The sequence below is a fragment of the Spodoptera frugiperda genome, chromosome 16 (genome assembly GCF_023101765.2).
Source record: "Spodoptera frugiperda isolate SF20-4 chromosome 16, AGI-APGP_CSIRO_Sfru_2.0, whole genome shotgun sequence".
NCBI lineage: Eukaryota > Metazoa > Arthropoda > Insecta > Lepidoptera > Noctuidae > Spodoptera > Spodoptera frugiperda.
Genome location: NC_064227.1, coordinates 4,337,653 through 4,360,582, shown reverse-complemented (window position 1 = coordinate 4,360,582; position 22,930 = coordinate 4,337,653). Strand labels below are relative to the sequence as shown.

General features: G+C 36.0%; 1 protein-coding gene across 5 annotated transcripts in view; it reads right to left on the bottom strand.

Annotated features, from left to right (window-relative positions):
- LOC118280717 (ankyrin-3) overlaps positions 1-20,710 on the bottom strand; it is a 133,345-nt gene extending 112,635 nt beyond the window's left edge. For 4 of the 5 annotated variants that reach the window (XM_035601040.2, XM_050699401.1, XM_050699399.1 and 1 more), the window contains exon 1: positions 20,440-20,709. In XM_035601040.2, the coding sequence (XP_035456933.2) occupies positions 20,440-20,535 (96 nt within the window). In that variant the 5' untranslated portion in view covers positions 20,536-20,709. Of the gene's footprint in view, positions 1-20,439 lie in introns of all 5 variants that reach the window. The other variant, XM_050699402.1, reaches the window with a different exon arrangement.
- Positions 20,711-22,930: the final 2,220 nt, after the last annotated feature.

Sequence of the window (22,930 nt, the reverse complement as noted above, 5' to 3'; positions counted from 1 at the left end):
TAAAATACACAGATAGGTAGGAGATTAGGTAGAAATTTTTATCGCCGAATTTCTAAGGACGCAATTTGACGGATCATAAATAGACAACGTATTCTCAATGTTTCGAATTGAAATTAAGTCTTAAGTCTTCTTAATGTCTTGCTTATTCAGACTAAATTCGGCCATCAATAGTACAATTTTATTCGACAAACCTAAAGCTACAATAACAATCACTCTCTGCTTGAAAGAGAATGTTTTTTTAGCCGGACGCTTCGGTTGTTTGCTTCGGAACAACAAATATCTGCCATACATCACAGTGTACCGTCAGCGCTAGCTTCCAATACTAAGCAACAAGCATTCTTCTTTGTACTATTGATTCTCGGTTCTACAAGAAATGTAGCACTCCGGCTGACGAATTTATTGGCATCGGAATGCTAATTAGAAAGACAATCGGAGTCGTCTAATTTTATTAAAGCTTTTCTGAAGTTTGATACGTATTTTTTCCCAAGTCAATCTTTGTCCAGGAATCGGTGTTAGGTAGGTATATGAATATGAACCGAATAACCAAACAACGGTTTTATTTACCCAACTGGGAATCAACCATAAAATATCGTGATTCGTTATATTGTTGGTGGCGACCTACAGTTATACGATAACTATAACAATATTGCCCACGAAGGCACGGGAAGGGAAGTTGTAACTAAATAACATGTTTCAGTCAATCTCTCACAAATTACACACGGGTATAAGACAATAGAATACCACAACATCCTTACCTAATGATATCCAATTCGTAACAATGGCACACCATAAAATTAATCCTCATTTCAACTTTGACTCGCTGGCTTTATTTCCCGCTCCAACCCATACAAATTAAAATGCATTGTCTCGCTGACTGGCCCAGATTTGTGAAGCACAAATGGTCTTGAAAAGGATAAAAACGAAACAGGAATTCATTATCCTCTTTTTTCTCCAAGCTTAATAGTAGATCCGACTGCTTCCAACCTCTTTTGCCACGTTGAACAATATGCGGGACGATTTTCAAAAGATTCATTTTAATTGCCTCAGAAAATACGATTACTGAGAATTTCATAATAAACTTTAATTCAGTAAATACACAAAGAGCGGTTCTTTTATGTTTCGTAATCTGTTACGGACATTTAGTGGTTATTAAAGCTACGGCCATTCACGTGAAAAAGTACTTGATTGTTCATAAACGGCACAATTCCAGCTCTGATTAATATGTAGGTATAAAGTAATTAAGGTTATCGCTAAGTGAATTTATAACAAACAAGATTTTGTTTTTCATGCATTCGTTTATCAGTGCATTAAAATGGATCTAAAAATAGATGAAGTAGACATCAATACTTTATCCATATTTTTCAACTGACAGCGCACAACTTTCCAAAGCTAAACTTGCAACTTGTACATCAATTCGCACTTCTCAGTTACTCTGTCTCAAGTAAAACTTTAGTATTACCGCTACCAACATCGTTTCGCGGCAACCCACCACTTGCACCGAACTTTCGTCCTAGTGGCGCACGCGCATCGGCGTCCCATCAACCGCAACCGGTTCTCACGAGCATTTCTCCCGCCTAGTCCGCCTACGTTGAACGTTACTTACAAAGCTTTGATGCTTCCATTTACCACTCACGTGGCTGAGCTTTGAACATCATTAGTGTTAAATTACTTATAATTGTTCAAGTAAGAACGCCTTTTCATCTTTCGAGTTGAATTAATGTAAATTAATTATTAAGATCTCTCTTGCTGATAGGTAGATATTTGTATCCACTCTCTAGAATACATTTCACGTCTAAAACACAATTTTATTATTTTAGGATCACATTTAGCTTATCACTATCTCAGGATCTTCGTAAGGGTCATCGACACTTTCGGTGTCGTAACTTTTTGGTCCATAATTAGCAGGAAAACAACTGTTGTGACTGCATTTCGTTGTTGTGATTAATCTAATCTAATTCAATCTCTTGCCCGCCTTGGTCAAAACGATCCTGTTACAACTGCAAAAATAGCAACTTCCACATTTATAAAAAGACAAATTGATATTTACGGCTCATTTAGAGTCAGCGTCATCTTGTAAACTAGTTGGTGTATAAAATTACATATTATTCGACGTGATTAGACCGCGCTTATCTGACTCACAGACACAAGACCAGTCTACCCACGCCGTTGCTAGATGGCTGATGGCTATTTGCTCAAAACTTGTTGTGTTCGTCAAATCCTTATGTAGTAAACGGATGAACATTGTAAATAAGATTAAGACGAGTTGCTTTCTGTTTTTGTTTACACTTTCTTTTGTATGTAACTTTATTTGTTTGCTACAATATTTCAAGTTGTTGTCAACAATGACAATACATCCATATCTTTCTGTGTGTGTTAAAGGGGAAATTATTCTAGCCAGCAGATAAACCCTCACAATTACAGGATAAAAAATGGAAACGTAAAACGTATCTACCTTGATATAAAAAAGGTCCAATAAATAAACCACTTAGTCCGCGACGTGACATTCCAATCCAGCTTTACTGTTGCCAGTTAAAGGCTCCGTTCAATCATCGGGATGAAACCATAAAATGAAACAGGGATGCCATCAAGTGACTTTACAAATGGAGAGACTTTAAGCACTCAGATCAATGAAAGGTAAATTAAATTAACTAATAACATCCTTATGTTTTGTTCTCTTCGAATGAACTATACCCGACGACCTTTGGTTAGACCCAAAGGTTGTTTGTTTCTGATAAAAAAATGTTTACCTGTTCTTCATTGTAATTATGTAATGGCCTACCATAAAATAGATTCTATCTACAAAATGATTATGACTGCGTTACACAAAAACAAGTACAATAATAGCAACAGAATTCCATTATCTGATTCTGATTCGTTTAACGCTTTGCGGTTAAATCAAGCCCTCCATTCGTTACCAACTTCATGGTTTGTGATGTGACAGCACATTTCCACAATAGCCCTTAAAACGAAAGGGCTTGACGCGTCACGAACAACCACCATAAGATCCATAATGGATGCCATTTCGAATCAAATCAACTAGGTCGAGTGGAGTGTGAACTATAAAATCGAATGGTTTTGTTTCTTCTTAATTAAGCTAAAGCTTTCACAGACATAGAAACATTTCAAAAGAAAATATCAACAATTGACTACAATAAAATTATTCATGTGTTAAATAACGGAATTGTTGCATTTAAATTCTTTTTCCATTAGCAAAAAACTCTACTGTAGCGTTCCCATTTCAGATCAAGAATCTTCATTATTTAAACTGCAATTAGCAGCTAAGTATGTGTCCAGATATTTTAATTAGACTTTTTCTGCTTTGGAATTCGAGTCTTGTTCTTCGACCAGGATATACAGGCACGAACAAACCAAGCTTAATCTGTTAAACATCTCATTTAAGTACCTTATTATCTTGCAATAAAGTTGAGAATCCATTAAAGATTAGTAGTGGTTTTGGATACCTTGAAATGTTGGACAACCAACAAATATTAAGGAAAATTAATGTGATTTAAAACACGGAATTAACACTTCAAAAGTTCGCAAAAAACAAGATGTCAAACACTGTAATAGATTTGCTATAACAGTAAACAAATGTGATGTCAGATAACCTTGGGCCAACCTTTATGGTGTGAAGCGAAAAAAAAAGCTCTATCAATATCAATCATTTGCGTCTATTTCAAGTACGCGATTTTTTCCAGTAGCCAAATAAATTGGTATAGCATTAGTCACTAGTTCAATTTTAAACTACACCAAGCTCATGGTATTGTAAACTCACGTATAAAAGCGTGTCTAACTTTAATTATGGTTATCGTCACCTTTATGTACCCTTCTGTATTACACACGTGAACATTGCTATAAATAAACAAGAGCATGTTAATTTCTATTTGTACAGGTATAGGTTGGTGATAAAAAGTCTTGTGTTCTAAGTTTCACCACATTTTATGGCGGACGGATGTTCAATGTCCTAGTCTGCCCTAGTCCAGCTCTGTTTAACGCCATAATCCGAAGATCCAGTTACAACTGGTCCTTTTCCAATAGATCCACTTCTGGACACACCCAGTAAGGCACAGCATCATCTACATTTACAACAGTGACTAAGCCAGCTCGTAAAATATTTAAAACTACACTACGAAATAAAGCTATTGTGACCAAAATAACTCACTTATTTAAACACGACAGCAAAGCCCACTATTCTAATCTTTTATAATACCTATTTCTGTAACCGCAATTAGTGTTGTTCCAAGAGTTATGACATCATTTATAATAATACTATTCGATTTTGTAGTTTATTTCAAAACCTAATGATGATAGAGAGACAAGTTTTATTTTGATCGTATGACACGCGACATCAATACATTATAGCCTTAATTCCATTACAAACACATCATTCATGCATAGCCATGAATAATTTATTTGGGTGACAAGCCTTACAAGCGCAGATAATAAAATGTGTAACTTTTTCTATGAACAGACCGCTCGAGGCTGTATGAAGTAACTGTAGATAATTGCTTGTGGTTTTTACTTATCTGTCCACAACAGATGCCAGTGACGTCTTCTCCGGGTAACCAACTGGGTATAACACTGCAAATGCCATAAAAAGCAATGTAATATATGCATATTTTAATAGAAAACCTTGACCTGTGTATGTCAAATGTCACAATTCACAAAATTAATACAAGTTAAATGAGTCACGCAAACTGTAATTATAATTAACGTCCATATTCTAATGAATGGTATTCATTATAGCATGCATAAATTTTCACCATAAAAGCATGGGTAATGGAAAATGCTGGTTTCCACGATCAGGTACATACAGGTAATGGATGAGTGTTACGTACCAAAGACTAGTTAATACACATATAATTATCTATATTAAAAATACATTTTCCAGATTTTCATTGTTGCTGGGTCACTAGAAATTGTAATCTTCAATGCAGTCCATGAGCTGTCGCAGTGATCGATCCACTCGCTAACCTAGTAGCGCTATGCATTTATACTGTCAAGACTCTTCATTGCCCTCCGCATTCTCCACGTTCGATGAAGATGTTAAAATTTAGGTCATCTTTTAAAGGAGAAACAAAATTTGTAGGAAAATATACGATTATCAATAAAATGTTCGAAAACATCAATTAATTAAGTTAAATTGCGCTAATAAAGTCAGTAAATACTGAGCTTCAATCCAGCCCTCGTGAAAGTTTCAAATTAAATGATATCGAAATCCATCCACGTCAAATCCGTCGTAAACGTCAGTTAAGCACTTAAGCTTTTAACGAAAACAATCACTTCGAATCCCACACAATAAATCAAATACTTACGTAACTTTCACTTTAACAAACTCAATTAAAAATACTGTATTTAATTAATAAAGACGTTGAAACAATATTGAGGTACATTGTACAGTATACATATCTAATAATATCAACAATGGTCGATGAGTATTGAAAAGGAAATGTCATGTGTAAAGTGTGGGTAGTCTGCGATACGGTACAACACTGTCACATGTCACATCAGTACGACGTGGGTAACTGTACTCCATACCTTTCCTTACAATCAGTCGTTGAGAACATTCGCACGGATGGCTTGTCACCTAATATGGAGGTATAATTCTGCAATAACGCAACGTCTAAGGTGCGATAGCGATGCCACACGAAGAATAATTCATGAGCTTTTCTTAATTTCAATAAATCTGTCTCGTCAGCACAATATATGAACTTTCGGAGATGAATCTGAATATTTGCATACTTGGCTCCCGAGTCCCGAAGGATTTATTTGCTTTCTCGTACCTTTATTGACAATGCATTTGACTTCTTTATTTACAAAGGTGTCGTAAAAATAATATTTGCCATCAACTCAGTGTGACAGAATTCTTTTTGTTGACAAACTCCCCTAACTAAACCACGATGAAGGTTATGAAGCGAAAGTTTTTCCATTCCAGGAATTGCTGATTGGATAACAGCATACCCTTAAGGTAATAAAATATGTAGTGAACACACATGAGTGATTAGAATCAATTAGTCGTTCCAGTGCCTGCGGTAACTAATTGGATTCAATTAAGCGAGTTTACATATTTTCGCCATTAGCTTGATTACAAAGGATGCATACATTCTAACACATACAGGACTAAACTTACTATACATTTATCATTGTTAAGACGGCAGCGCTCCCAGACACCACAAGAGCCTCCATTTTGCCCTTTTTTGGAAACGCTTGAGCACTTCACATGTTCCACGTTGATTGATTGATGGAAGACGGGCAAGAAATAAAACTGATTAGCTATGTTAAATGTGTTTTACGATGATCAACGATACACTAGACCACTGCGTAGTGTCTAGTGAAGTGAATCACGCACTGTTATTATTCTTCGAATAATCAAAGTGATGGCGAAAGTGTTCAGCGAAAGTGCTCACCTTTTTTGTGTAATAAGTGTACGAGCAGTGCCCGACTGACAAATTACGAAAAGGTCGAATTTCACTGACATTTCTTGTAATACAAGCCTTCATTTTAATATGTATGGCTTTTTAAAACTATATAATTTGCTTGTTTTTATTTATGGTGGTAAAACGTGTTGTGTGCACGTTTGTAATTCTTTAAAACATATTGTTGTCATTGTCACGCAACACACGATCACGTGACACGTGAAACTGTCACCGACAGCCCTTACGGGTTAATTACATTTGTTTTGTGTTTCCATTAGATTCTATATGGTTTGTTATTCATATACAGCAGTGTGAAGCCACCGTATACACCCATACCTATATCTTATTTTATTCTTTTATTTACTAATAGAATAGATCAGACGCTAGGACATTTAACAGAAATACGAATACCAAAAAGCCTATCTTTTAGCTACCACAACAGTAAACTCCACACGCTGACATTTACGATACGACTGGAGATAAGCAAAATATGTACCCGTATTTTGTTTTTAGATACCTTCGAATTTCAGACTACCGTCATTCTAACAAAGGTAGCAAAAATGGCCGTAAGAGATAGTAGTGCGCTGTTGACAGCCGATTTCTGGTTTAGATAATCCAATGTAAGACAATAAAGAGAAAGGATCTAATGATCAACATGAAAGTGCAAACCATCGCAATAACAATTTATCATGTTTATCTGATGGCTAGACAACTCCTAGTTAAAACATGGTGTACCAGAGAAAGTAAGGAACAAACGTCATCGCTACATGAAATCGTTACACCGCATTGTAAATTATAATTGCCTTAATTATCCTGTCATTCTTGTTGATGTAATTCAACGGGAAGAAAAACTGGGGCCACAGTGTGATTAATGATACAGTACGCGAATAAATTATGTAGTTCCGATCTATATTGTAGCTCCTTTCTTTCCAAGTAAAATTGACCAGTTCATAATACGTATTAATAGCAAAACTGCCTGTTTTTCCTTCGGATGGTATAATATGCACCTTCTTTTAATTTCAATAGTTTTCTAGGCGGCTCTACAAAATTGTTACTGTTTAAATCAATGAGGAAGTTAAGTCAAAACAAATACTTATGTATCTATTTCTATGAAACAATAACTTGTCCTTTGCACAGACTTCCTATAATCTAGAACATTTGACCTAGCCTAGAGCATCCTGTCCTTATGCCTTATATTGCAAGCTTCTTATCAATATGCAGTGGAAAGCGATCGTTGATGCAGTTTGCATGACAATGTACCACCCGCACTGCACGGATAAGCGTAACCAGGGTTATTTTGTGACGTCACAGGTTACAGAAGTGTCTAGAAAAGTAACCTACGAAATATTTTCAAGTTCGTTTTATTCACTAAGTACACTTTTTATTATCCGCTCCAATGTTTTTATACAATCATTAAAATTTTCTGCGATAACTACATACGGTTAAATTATGTCTTATCTTAACCTATAACGTTTTGAACGAGCAATTTCTTCAAGAAACCGCGCGCGGCCTGCGTGAGCGCATCGTCCTACATTCGCGACTCGACACGCGTGTTCTGTGAGCATTGCCATAAAAGATCGTTGATCGTACCGTTTTGTCACGACACGCATTAGTAAAAATAGCCAACAAACGATTAGCTATCGGGAGTGTGTATTAAAAGATTTTTTTTTCTTTAAGGCGTTAGTTTATAACCGTTAAACGTGAAAGAATTATTAGTAAATCTGAACAAAACAAGAACAAATTCTACTATAGTTCCAATTTATGAATACCAACAAAAAGAATGTTAAAAGCAATTCATAATAAAAAAACGAAACGTCAAAATAACACATTTATTCTATCCAAAAGTGATTCCAGAGGTGACCTAACCCTAACTTTTGTACAGAAAAACATTGGCAAAAACACAAATAGCAATAAATAACTCCGAACTGCCACAGCCGAAGCAGTTTCTTTCACTCTCCATAAACATAATGCGGCAGACACAACAATATTTTCGTACATAAGTACTGTGTTATGTGTTACCCAGACTCAAACGATATTAGGCGGTGCCCCAAAAGTGTTTTTCATTTCGGATTAATCGCAAAGCCTAATTAATAATTCTCCTCGCGGCTACCCTGCGAATTCAGGGAATTAAAACACCAAAAATGGTTGCGAATTTCGTATCAAATTCTGCTCGTGTTTAGTGAAAATATGGAATTTTAGACAATGGTTTTTGCAATATTACCAACAGATCAAGTGCAGAACCTTGACACTGCTGTTCAGACTATGTCTCCGACAAAGATTTATTTAAGTACGTACAGAATTACAATGGCCATAAAATGTTCTTGAAACGTTAAGTTAGGATTAACCTTTTGTTTCGAAAACGTGAGTTGAGTGCTCGAGTAATGTCACTTAATGACGGCACGACCATATGTCCGAAGAAATATTTCCAGCACAACGTGTGGGAAATAAAAATAGGAAAAAACGCACATGGTGCTACTGTTACGCGAGTGACGGACAAAGTATAGGGAACAAGCAAGGCCATCAATTATATTATGTGAAAAAATACTCGTACGGTACGGTATTATTCTTTTTATTTTTTCCCCAACCATTTCTTATGTACATACATACACAAACAACGTACAAAAGGATGAGACGATAATACCATGACCCTCTGAACGAAGAATTTCCTTTACAAATTACCTACTTACTAGGCACCTACCTCATATATACCTACTTACTCGTATAAATATTAAACTAAACATAAAGGATGACATAATTTTCTAAGGAAGGCGCTTAAACATAGGGAGTGTTTTAAGTCCCTTCCTTACATACACGTGTTTGCCCCACTTCCATTACATCAGAATATTTAATATTGTCAAAGTACTCTTGTTTAATCTAATATGAGTATCACCCAAATAAAACTGTTTTATGCAACTTTTTGATGGCAAACTTTTCTTGTCATCTCGGTCCGAAAACGTGGAACAGTTTAATCAAAACTTGTATGAATTCCAGAAGCTCTGTAATGAAATTGACTTACGGTCATAACAAGAGAGAAAAATAAAAGTATTTTTCCAAGTGCCTTCCTATCCACTTTAATATTCAGCATACCTTAACCAAACAATCAAATAACATTCATATTACTTTGCTTATTGGTTTTATTTGTGAAAAGCAACTGCCGCATCTAAATTTTATTATAGGTATCTACAGTTTTGTCTAAGATAAATACAAGTAGGAATATATTAAACCAATTTATTTAGTTAGATTTCATTCAATCAGTTAGTATCAATTAGTGTAATAGGATTTCCTAAATTTTGCAAGAAACATTAATCAGTTTTCTAACTGCTAAACAAGCTGCAGATATTGAAAGCTATCAGACAGACGGTTGACAGACAACATAAATCAAATCTCCCGGGCTTTCTGAAGCACTATCGACGGAAAGCCTCAGGCCTCTTGAAAATTAGGCCTAGGCTAGTTACAAAGCGACTGAGCGAAGCTGCCATCTTCGAAGGCTGGGTTGAAAATGTAGGTTAAAAGTGCTTTCGTATCTTTCATCTATGTAGGAAAAGTTTACAGATCACTACACAACTGGTAACATTTCAGTTAACAGCTGTATTACATTGTTGCTAGCGTGTGCTCGACAACAAAACATTTACGTATGCATAGAATAGAACAATAATTATCTGACTCTTCCCACGACTGTAGTCCATTCCCCTTTAGTGACCCCGTCAATTACAATGAAAATTTGAATTGGGAGCAGTTAATTTTAGGCATATCCATACCATGTATGAGTTTACAAGCCGCAATAGCAAAATTGGCTCGTGTTTACATCGCATTAAGGAGAGAAATAAATATTCAATGGCTTGAACATCGTTTTAGAAAATAACAAGATTCTTGCGTGTACATATGTATCTCGGAAGCGAAAATTCATCTAGATGAGGTAAACGGTGCCTACGAGTGAGTCTCTATTGTTAGAACCGAAGTAAACTTACTAAGACCAGACACCTACCGGACGCGGGTATCCACACAATACAATGTAACACTAATTCGAGACTAGGACGAGAAAGTGCAAATAATGGCGAGAATGTTGTGTAAAACGGACAATTGCAAACATTGATGCTTTTGTGCAGAACAGACAGACAGAAAAACATAAACAGCAGTCATCTGAATAAGGAAAAACATACGTTTTATTCAACACTTTCATTTCGTCATAAAGAATTGTTTCTGGAAACAGATAAAATAATCAATACAGAGATACCAAAATGGGGAATATCTGATTTTACTCGTAGCTTTCATCGCCCCAGTTGTACAAGATGTCAGCTGACCCAATAAATCCCATGACAAACGTTCGGCAAATAATAGCGTGCGTGCATTAGACTGTGACGACATATATTCAATATTCGATTCTTTTGCATGGAACAATGAAGATCCAATGCAATTGTCGCAGCTGTCACGCTACGGTGCACTATGTATGTGAAATTATATCTATCGTCATAGACACTGTTGCATATTAATAAGTAATTTCTATTAATCAATTTGAAAGCAAAAAGCAAGCAATAAAAAAGTTAGCTCAGTTTGGTTTTAGTTAGTAGTTATTCCAAATAGAACCAAAAGTCTACCCACACAATCGTTAAAATTAAGTATACAAGGAGGACCTAAATTATCTCCGTTAGACCATAAAATAAACCTATTTAAATAAATTTCCATTCTTTTTGCTTTCACAAAAATAATATGTAAACTTAATTTTCATGACACCAATTTTTATTCGTAGTCAACATTTTTTATGGAATAGGGGGCAAACGAACAGACTGGTCACCTAATGGTAAGCGATCAGCGCCACACATGGACACCCGCAACACCATAAGAGTTACAGGTACGATGGCCTTTTAAAACCATTTACATCTGGATTTCTTCAGCTATTTAACTTAAACAGAAAAATCTGTCGTCTGTCTTGTACAAGCAACTGTTTAAACATGTAAAACCCGTATCATAATGCCATTACGTTACGGTGTTCACCGAAACAACCGGTTATGTTAAAGAGTTTACATCATTCGCTCGAAATACATATTGTTATGCTACTTGGCTGTTTTTATTCCAATTTTCTTTATTGATCGCAAAATGGTTTGTTTCTCGGTTTTATTTGCATAAACTGTCTGTAGAATACTTGTGATACAATAGACCTAAACTAAACGTAGCTTTTTTAGGTTAAAGAAAAACTGCAAATCGGTGACTAAAATCCTCTACGATAAGTACTTATGTCCCCAGAAAAAACCTAAATAGGTGCTTGATGTTTCACTCCGTTTAATTTAAGAAAAAAAAACATTCTTGGCTTTTGTAAACCGATCGAAATCGATTCGCCCCTTTAACAAGTGGACGACCTTGCCAGTTATCTTAATTTATTCAAATATGCATTCAGTAGTCTACAGGACAGAAATAACGTATTCAATACTTTAAAGTTACAAACATCACACTTTAAAACATGAAAGAGTCTAGGTAGCATTCCCTCTTTTTTCTCTTACATACAAGATTTGAAAAAATTCAGTGTGACCTTAATTTGAAATGCATTATTTATTAGACTATGCCAAGAATATTATCTAAGTTCGTACATTAGTAGGTAGAGCTTTAATAAGTCCTAAATGTATTGCATCATAAGTTTATTTGCGGGCTTGACACGGCCGAAATGTGACTAGTTGCGCAGACGCTGCATAAAAGACGCCGTCACCAGTATGTCTTTAATACGAATGGGAAATAAACAGAATGTGACTGAACTTTTATTTTATATTTCACTCTAATCAATACAATTTTCGTGAGAAGGTTCGCATAAATTCAATTTCTTAGATGAAAGGTATTATTACTTCGTAAATTGATTTGATAAGGATCTGAGTGTATCTGCCCACATAAAGTAACTGAGAGCATCAAGTCCCAGTGCCATAATATCCGTTCGTTGATTAAAATCTGATGGTTTGCGGAGCAGCAGTGCCGTCAGACAACTTGATTTTACTGCCTGTGTATAAGGGAGTGAATTAAAATCGGAACACTCATCAATTTCACATCAACGTGAATGAACCTACAGTGTCTTGTGTTGAGTTCAAACAACTTTGCGAATGAAGGTATCATTATACAATTATTAGATAAACAGGCACTAAAGTGTAAGTACCTTCTATAATAAGTCTTGTAACAAATGACAAAATTGTGCAGCGCATGAGGTCCTGGCAACAGGATGAAATAATTTTTCTTATGATCGACCATACGATGGGGTCGATTTATTGTCCTCCCACTCCGGTGGTTTTCGTTAATTTCCGGCCAAATCTAGAGCAATTTATTGTGAATAACTGTCGCATTCCCCGCCAGTTACCCCCTTACTCGTTTCAATGACTGCATTGTTAATGGTGACGGCTCACCGCAGTGAGATTTTTTCAGATTAAAATGCATTTTGCTTCATTGTTATGCAGATTGAGTCCCGGGGCAGAACTCCTATTCATAATTGCGTCGATACTATTTTTTAAAGTCTGAATGACGTAGCCGCGTGTTCAAGCTTTATCGTTCCCGATTATCAGTGGTATAGTATTTATTTTAACCCATTGTCAATGTTCAAACTAAATAAGAAATTACATGCACGGTCACGAACATACTCTCATGACAAGTACAAAATATCAATAATGCGGTAATGCTTTATCATTTATTCAAGACGTCAATAAGCGATAAGCCAAGCTTATTTATAAAAAATATTCATATTTTGTCTAGTAATAATGCAGTCAAAGATAAACATCATCATTGACAAACGTTATCCATTTCTGATTTGTTTTTCCCCGTTTAATTAGGTGGATTTTAATAAATAACAGACTTCAGTCCATTTAAAGGAAGATCTAAAAGGTACAAAGTCTTGGCGGCTTCCACAGTATTTTGTTGTGAGTCAAAATATTTTAAGGAAGATGACATAAGACGACTTCACGGCCAAACTTAAAACGATGTAATAAGTTTTTTTGTCGTTTATGAGCTTGTTCGTGAAGCTCGTGTGCTCGTGTCACCTTCACAACACATTTATGGTTGAAGTAATGCCTTGATGATGTAGTTGAAGGGCAACAGTGCTCTTACAAATCTTAATTTGTTATTTTGCACACGCAAAGGGAGTGTCGTCCATAAAATTTATTACTCAATTAGTGGGATTAAAATAAACGGTCCTTGTTGCTCGTCAAAAACCGCAGCTTTCAAGTGTTTCCGTCAACAAACTCCGTCAGTAAAAACATAGAATTCTAGAGTGCAAGCGAGGTATTTTCTGGACGTAGCTAAAAACTGATTAGCTTCGGTAAGAAAACAAACAGTGTGAAATCATGTGCATGGCAACGGTAAACTTCTATTAGCGGAGGCCGGAAAACATTACGTGACCGGTGCTACCAGTAGCCGTCTCAATGCACTCTCTGAGGATGACTTGGCTTGCAATATTAGCTTACTCCGTCACACGCCACTTCCGCAATGCTGTAAAATGGGAATCGAATGAAAACGCCATCGCTGAAACTAACATAATATTAATTTTAAAACTGCATCCGTTATTTTCATTACACACAGCCATTAAACTGGAAAAGTAATCTTTGATGCAAAGGATACAAACTAATTTTTATATTTAAATTTTATTGCTGGTTAAAATTTATTACTTCACTTGCCTTGAAATTATGCGTCAACTCGAAAATTTATAGTAATACGTAATATCATTCTCACTTCCTATTCATTAACGAAAAATGTAGTAAACAAAATCAAATTTGGGAAAGATTAGGAACTTAATGATCAAAAGTAAACATTTAGGTAATTTTAGTAGACCATTTTATCGCCTAAACCTAAATTTTGTTGATTTTACGACTGGAATATCAAGTGCATATATTACTCTCGCACTAAAATAATTCTTGGCACTGTTTAAACCGAGCCATAGTACTAAACGGGCATCAGAAACAGAACAATAAAATACCTAGTTCACGTCTTCACTTCTTTAGGTCGTTAAAAACTAAGTAAAGAGAAAAAAACAATATAAAGCGGTAATACCATGGGGCCCGTAGCCATGGTGTATTGTTTTATTTCCACTTGGCTGGCCATCAGATGACGTCACGCGCTGCCACCTTCCGCTGCGTAAAGTGGAGTCCACGGATGCGGTCAGCAACCGACTGAGCATTTTTCATTCCAATTCTTGATCATGTTTGTGTTCTTTGTGCCCATTAAAACATGTTTTAGTTGAGAATTTTAAATGTAATTTATTTTCCATAGATTTATCTCACAATAGAGTAGTTAACCATGAACGCCGCAGAGCTAACGCCCTCATTTGGCATTGCTTGCGCAAATAGCAACCATATGTCTAGTGTAAAGGACGTTCAGCATCTATATTGGTCGTGAGTCTAGACCTAACGTGAGCGAATATTATATCTATAACTTCGTACGAAGTCATTTTCTCAGTTAACATCTAGCTTTATCGCTTTTCATTACTTTTACTGTCCTTACAGTTTGTATTCCAGACCAAACTAGATGCAAAAGTTAATGGACCCATAATCTTGTTTGATATAGGTCTACTACTAAATTGGGGCCATACATAAACTGTCATTTCCAATAATTCTGGCAGTTAACCTTTATTTATAACAACTATAAAGAAAGAAATTGATAGTACACGTATTACGTTTCACGAGAGTACAGATGATGATCTAAGAATTTCTACGCTCGTCCAACCAATTAATTTAGTCCATGTTGCTCATGGCTATAATAGCCTGAAATAGTTCCTAGTAAATTAATAACCTTATTCGACTGCACAAAGACCGTGGTAAATCGATAGTAGGTCAGTAGACAAACTATTTCCCTTGTGTAAAAATGTAAACAAAACGCTCGTAAAAGAAACGAAATTAGCCAGGCTCCGCTACGCCATTAGACGAGACCAAGTTCTCAACTTGCTAACCCAAATGACTCGTGAAGAGTCGTGAAAACAAATGTGATTTTGAGGAAACCGGATTACAGTTGTTTGTAGACATAATAGTTGTTTAGAGGAGCTCTCAGTCGCCTGAATGTGTCTATCGCAGTCACGCGTACCTAGTTACATCATAGTTACAGCACGCTATACTTCTATTTGCTAGATAGTTTAGAGGTTGTTTTTCATCTTCAATTATGGATGTTCGATGACAGGAACAAGTAGCAGGTGATTAAGATCGAGTTATATCAGAAACTGTGGCATGTTTAGATAACACTACCGAAATAACCCTCCACTTGTGCACGCGTGCCGGTATTGGTAACCGATCGATTATTTTCGACGCACTTTGTGGTACGTCATGGAATTTTTCTTTCATTACAATTTGCATGGAAGTTATGTATCAGATTCTCTGTTAAATAAAATATACGAGAAACAATATTATCAGCCAATGAATTTCCATTTAAATCGACCGTTTGCTCAGACTTAGATCCTGAATAGATACTAAAGTTTCTCCAAGTGGACAATTAATGCCCCGACATTTTCTAAATGTCATTTGTTAATCTGCTCTACCTTTTTACTTTCATTTTGTACTAAAATAAACTGCCCGCCAGCCGACAATAACAAAATGTCAGAGAACACTTTCACTCGTAGCGAAACATGTTAGATAGAGGATCGGACAAAGTATAAACAAATGGATTAAAAGGCACAGACAAAGGGTACTCCACTTTTATTGGTAACCATAATAAAAGAACAAACTAAAACTGCGCAGTAATACGAGAAAGTTAATGAAACAAATCTCAATAACCATATCATCATTATCTTACATCTTTCTAGATAATTATAGCACATGTTTACGTTGACAGGTAACAGATAAAGTGTTAACAATTTCATTAACCGCAGACGACAGATAACAACGGATGCGCCCGCGCAGCGTAGTAGTTTGTCAACAATGGCTCTACTATCGATTAGAGTGTTACATACTCGTTACGGCTTCAATGGATCAATTGATATGCATAACTGTTCAACATTGTACATTGTAAATTGCTTTGTACGTACAAGAGAAACTTGTATTTACGACAATTTCATATTCATAACTTCTAGTAAATACTTTATTGCAGTTTTAGATGCATATCTACACAGTACTTAAGTGGTTTTCAAAACTAAGAAAGGATATTTGGAAACATGTAAGACAGGCGAAGTGTAACGATTTGTAAATAAAACCTCAGACATTTTCCGCTAAAGTTTAGCTGCATGGTTGATAAATGAACTTCACTGGCGCATTACAGGAGGGTGTCGTGAGTTCTTGTGGAATAATCCAATTCATTTACGCTTACACTCTTCCTCTTCTCCGTGGCACAATTTATTTATAACTCCTCGTCAATATCCTACATAATTCCCACTTCGTATTTCTGTTTAGTAAACAGATATCTACTTTCACGATAGAAAGGATAATTATGTAGTTGTTCCTTTCCGTGTAACTTTAACCAGTCCATGATAGACTCAGTGGTAAGGCTTCTTCGTGGCTTCGAATTTCTTGGAACAAAGTTTAATTTCCTTTACAGAAAACACATGCGATCTCTTGAGCAACATTTCATTTTAAAACTTACATTTCTTCTACAATAGAGCACACGAAACTAGCGGTTCACCCCAACATTTAAGTACTTAGGTACATTAATCTTTCTCAGTCTAGTAGGCAATTTGTGTGTTTGGCAACCATTATTTCATGGTCCCCTCTGCATTGTGGGATTCATATAAATATTCACGAACAACAATACTATCCATAATCTATTACGACGGCTCTCCGGTTGTCGGCTGCAGAGCTCGGGGATGGTACTTACGCGATAAGTTCGATCCCTCCGGTCCCTCCACCCTCTTGAGGGCTGACGTCATGTCAAGCGGAGAAATCTCTCAAGGTCGCCTGAACTGTTTTGATTCAATAACATTTTTCTAATGTTTAACGCGTAAAGAATCCAGTCAAACCTTAATATTTCTTCAAATGAGGTATAAAATAAAGCTCTTTAATAAATTGTACCGTACCTAGACCTACGTTGAGAGAAAACGTAAATGTTTTCTACCAACTCCGCAGCAATTATGTGACTTAAATTATTGGATCGGTTCACCATTTAGTTACTAACTTCATGGTTCCATTATGAGTGGAATAACGATTTTTCTAGTGAATAAACCGCAAGGTGGGTCGGCCACGCCCTGTGGGTACCCAGTATCTAATAGTACAATCATAACGTCATGGATCTGAGACGACCTTGACCGCAGACATGAATCATAACAATCATTGTGAAAATTAAGGATATGGTTCATTTAAGTAGGTAATGAGGTCTCAACCAGACAATTTTTACGCTAGTGTACAACGAAATCTGGTAGTAACTGTTCACAATTTACATGTTCTTCTGACTCATGTGCGAGTGTTCGGATATTAGCTGACGATAAAATATCCGTAAATCGCTAAAGAAACAGTAACAGCAACGGCAACGGTATCCAATCGAAGCTGCCAGAATTCGACGGTACATCAAAACATTACATCACTTTTATAGCTAGTGTTTGTCATGGTACCTCCTCATATTCTTGGATTTCTGACTTTAGATTTCAGCTTGATCCATTGTATCGAATCACATCTGTAGCTGTAGTCGCCATATAACCCAAATACAAGGTTACAGGATATTAACAAGGCCCCTGACCTACCCACCATGCAATATAAAACGTGTACCTACTCATAAAAAATGTATGAATGGCTGAATTAGGACAACGGAACCCAGATTGCGACATTACTCGAATTGTGTAATAACGCTGCAGATGTTTTGTGTAACAAAAAAATCTTAATGCCGCCTTTTTGCGTCATCCGTCAGACTCGGTCCTCTTTTGTAGTAGACCATAGTTCATTGTACGATTGTACATTTCTTTTTTGATTCCTTTGAGTCGTTAAGGTTATTATTTCTGTACTGAATATGTCTTGCGTATTTTAAAAATATCTCAGGGAAGAGAAATTTGGCGCAAGGGAAACATTTCATTCCTTGATATCTCATTTATTTAGAGCTAAGAATAGATTTGGTTTCCTCCTGTTGAATTACAAATTGAATAGAAGTAAATAGAATTACGATGTGTACCTATAATAGTGATAGAGATTTGGGATGGCTCGTCTCGTAACTATTTCCGGATATTTTGGATCAGATCATAAATCGAAGTTACGGCAGTTTCGAAAAGTTCACGGACTTGGAAACCACAAAGCTGTCATGTTTTAAGCTGCGTGCATGTGTCCTGTGAGCTGTGATCATGTGTCGTTCTTTAGTGATCTGTTACGAGTGACCTTACCAACAAGGTAATTGTGGGTCATGTAGATATTTTGGTACCATAATTTCTTGTTTCCTGTATAATTTCGTTGAAATCATCATCATTTCTATCTCACAAGCCTTTCCCCATAATGATCTGATGCAATGATACTTTATTTTTCCAGTTTCCTAATGGATACAAGATAGAGATCTGATCTGATGACGAAATGTCTATAATTAAGTATTATTATTAGTTGCAATAATAACAAGGACTACACCATGAATGCTGGCAAGCCTCGCAAGTGATGTCATGTTAGTTATAATGTACTAATACTCATTATACAGCTGTGTAGGTAGGTTAGCAGTATGACACAAACAATCTGTAAATATGATCTGGCATGTATATTAGATAATTACTTTGAATAAGTATCTAGTTGATCAGATTCTTCGTTGTATTTAGTCTTACTCATTACCTTTTAAGTATACATAGGTAGTTATTTTCTTCAGTAACTAAGTACCTAATGAATATAAGATTTGAATAGCAGATTGTAGTAATTAGCTTAGAAAAATTTTGTAAGATACTTTTAATCATAAGCCACCACCAGGATTTTAATTTTTCAAAAAATTGAGCAATATGTCTTCGTTTCGAAGCTGAAACAAAATGTATTCGACAATCAATCAATACAATTCTAATATTTTTGTTTACTACTCTTAAATTCAGCTCATCAATGGCATTCAAAACAAGTTGTACGTAGTTATTTTATCATAGAGAATATTATGAGTGGGTGATGATGATTTGACATCTCATTGAGATGGTCCATAGTTCTAATTGGGTCGGCAGACTAGGTCAATTAGAATGGCCTTTTTAGCACATACTTCTGAAATAATCTTCGTAACACATGCTATAATAGGCAGGGAATACCATAGATTTAATTGCTACACCTACATATTTTTTTAAAGGTCAATTTTGTAGAGTCAACCTTTTATAATTGGTTGACTATACAAAGTTACAAACCATAAATGTGATTTTTAATTATATTAGGTATTCAAAATTGGTTTTACCACAATTAGGTAGTTATAATAAATAAAAAAAGAACCTTGAACAGCAACTTGATGAGTTTTGGTAAAGCTGTTTTTTTTAAATAATGTGATTCTTATTTTTTTTTCTTTAATCACAGACATGTACAAAGTAGTGACTGTTTTTTGTATCAATCTAAGCTTTATTGCCATGTTACATAAAGCTATTAACAAAACTAGTTCAAATGAAATAACTAGCCTTGATTCCTCATGCAGATCACAGATTCAAGGCCAAACAATTTGTATGGGGACAAATAAATTGATGGTATCAATGAGACAAATAGGCAAATAGGTAAGCACACACTGTGATAACAATTTACGGATATTGCAAGACATGTGTGACATCGAAAAGATAGGTAATGTTGTTAAAAAAACACGACATCGTCGGTCAACCTCTACAGCCGAACATAAAATATATATTTAGGCGTGATCCACAATGACATCATATTTGACCGAAAATCGGCAGTAACCCAGAAAAAAACGCCGCATAGTTGCGCCTGAAATAGGTCATATCCCCTTTTAGAGTGACCACCTTTCCCGAGTATACTCAGTCATACGTTGTGCGCGAAAACACCCTTGCATTCCGCACTGCCCCGATTAACCGGTATTATTACCCAACTCCCGTGAAATGGACGCTCCGAAAAAATTCCAATAAGAACTGCAAGTCCTCCTGAGTATACAACGCAGCTCAGAGGTCACAGGATGCGAAAAATCTCAGTGAAAAAAATAAATTAAAAAGTCATATCGGTACCTGTTTACTTTTGTTGTCGATCCCGTTCGCCTTGCCGTCTGGTACGTTGCCGTTGTTTTCCTCACTTTTTTCACTTTTCACACCCTCCAACGCCATATTCAAACGCTTATTTTATTCACTGTCATGCGAGAAATGAAATAATTTCCCGTAATTCACCGTACATGTAATATTTTGTCACAAATTCAATACGAGCAAACACTCCCATAGACAACGGGCTGTCACAACCCACAACGCGTCGCAGTGGCGGACGCATTGAGCGCGAATGAAAAATGAAACGGATTCGCTACGGGAGAAAGAGAGCGAACCAATCGTAGAGCCCGGGAGCCGACCAACCGTCGCATTTCGCTAAACCTGGGACTGGGACTGGGAGAAATTAAATCGAATTTGAGAATGATTATTATCAGAAACAAATATTTTGGTAGAGTATGGTATAAGAATATTATGAGAGATTCAAATAGCGTGCGAATGATGAAACATTTTGAAAATAATTAAAACTTACATCCATTTATTTATCGGGGAACTCCAGTCCAGCAATAAAGCCTAAGCCTATAGGAATAGTATTCATAAAACCTAAACCTAATCAAAGCTAAACTAATGTTAAAATTGAATTACATTACTAGGTAAGAATTACATGGTAATACTGTTGTATTTGTTTTCACTATAGGTAAGATTTAAATGTTGTATTATATCAAAATAAACGTAATAGGTTAAACAAATCAAAATTTCCCGCCGCTAAAATTCTATTACCATTGACATTTGCAAACACCCATCGACAATATTTTATTAAAATTATTTTTTTTAATTTTTATTATACTTTTATCAAAAAATTAATTACGTATAATTACCGAATATAGTTTTGATGCCAAAATAATTTGAAATATGAAATCCTTTTCAACTTTCCAAATTAAGCTTGGGGTATTATGAAAGACCCACTGCATGTCTATACTAGCGCTACCTGTACACATAACTAAGAACTAAATGTTTATGCATTATCAATTAGTCGTGGACAGATGGCGTTAGAGTTCACTATGTCGAATAAAACAGTAGAAGTTCTGGAGGACGCACCAATTTTCGTCGTCTCAAACCGTATTTATTACCATTTCTATCAATAATGGAATGGAAGTAGTTTTAATTTGAATAATTTCTATTTTCTAACTTTTCTTCCGCAGTTGCTTCTTATCATACAGTTTGTGACAATATTGCACTGGGATGTCTACCTACCTCTACCTACCTATTATGGACTATTAGGTACCTAACTTCATTTTCATGTCAGAATAAACTTAAAATTCCTACGACTTCATTTTTTATGTCAGAAAAATTCCTACCCTGCACAAACTTCAGAAAATAATTTCCTATTTAAAGCGTGAAGTATTGACATTTTACAGGTATCTAGTAGGTACTCACATAGGCGTAGCCAAACTTTCGGTTTGAACCCTCAACCCCCAACCCCCCGTAAAGTTTAGCTATACAACCTACATAGCTCCGTCCCTCTCGAAATGATCAGTGATCGACCATTGTGACACAATTGTAATAGCAGACTAAGGCCCCTGGCTACGCCGCCGATGAGTACTTACTTAGCTAGTTACCGTAAAATACCTACCTACTGGGTACCTAACACCTACTCTTCTTTTAGATGAACTTATTAAAACTATAAATAACAATAAAATTAAATATTTAAACTAAACCTCACGATCTCGACGTAACTGGGTCATATCAGTAGGTATTGTTGTGCTAAGGATTTGTCCACATATCTTTGTATTTGTCTAACGTCAGTCAACATTTAGGTAGCTTCTTGTAGACATTGATATATTGTAGATAAAATTATTATGTAGGTAGGTACTGTGAATGGGACATTCTTTGCAACTTGATGTGACGGCAGAGTGGAAATACATCCACCTCTATTCTCCGCATGGGAACTGCGGACAACGTAAAAGGTTACTGGGGCTTCAACGTAAAGCAGGAGGAGGAACGGGGTGGTTTTTAGTCAGTAAGAGTCTGACACTCCTTCTCGCCTCACCCAAGGCGGGAGAAGTCATTGGATGATTTATAAAAAAAATACCCTCATTGGTGTTATAAGAGACGCGAGGATCACGCCTAATTAATAGAGAATACTTATTTAATAGAGACTACGGCGTATACTCTTGAAACCAATTTCAATATCAATGCAATTTCAATTCAATAAAATCTCAATAATTATTCAATGTCAAAACTAATTAACCTACGAGCCGACGACCCTAATCATAATCATAGCTGTTAAAATAGCATTCAGAGACAGAATATCTAATCTAGAGCTGCGGACTACCTAGCGGGTTTACCGAGGCCTCGGCTCGAAAAGCTAGAGTAGGAAGGGGGTGGTTACTAGTCAGTTAAAGTCTGACACTACCTCTTGTCTCACCCAGGCGGGGGAAGACTTTAGGTGATTTTCCCCCCTTAAAAAAACTGTCGAGAGAGACTGAAAACCACTCTACCGAGGTAGTCACCGAAAAAATAT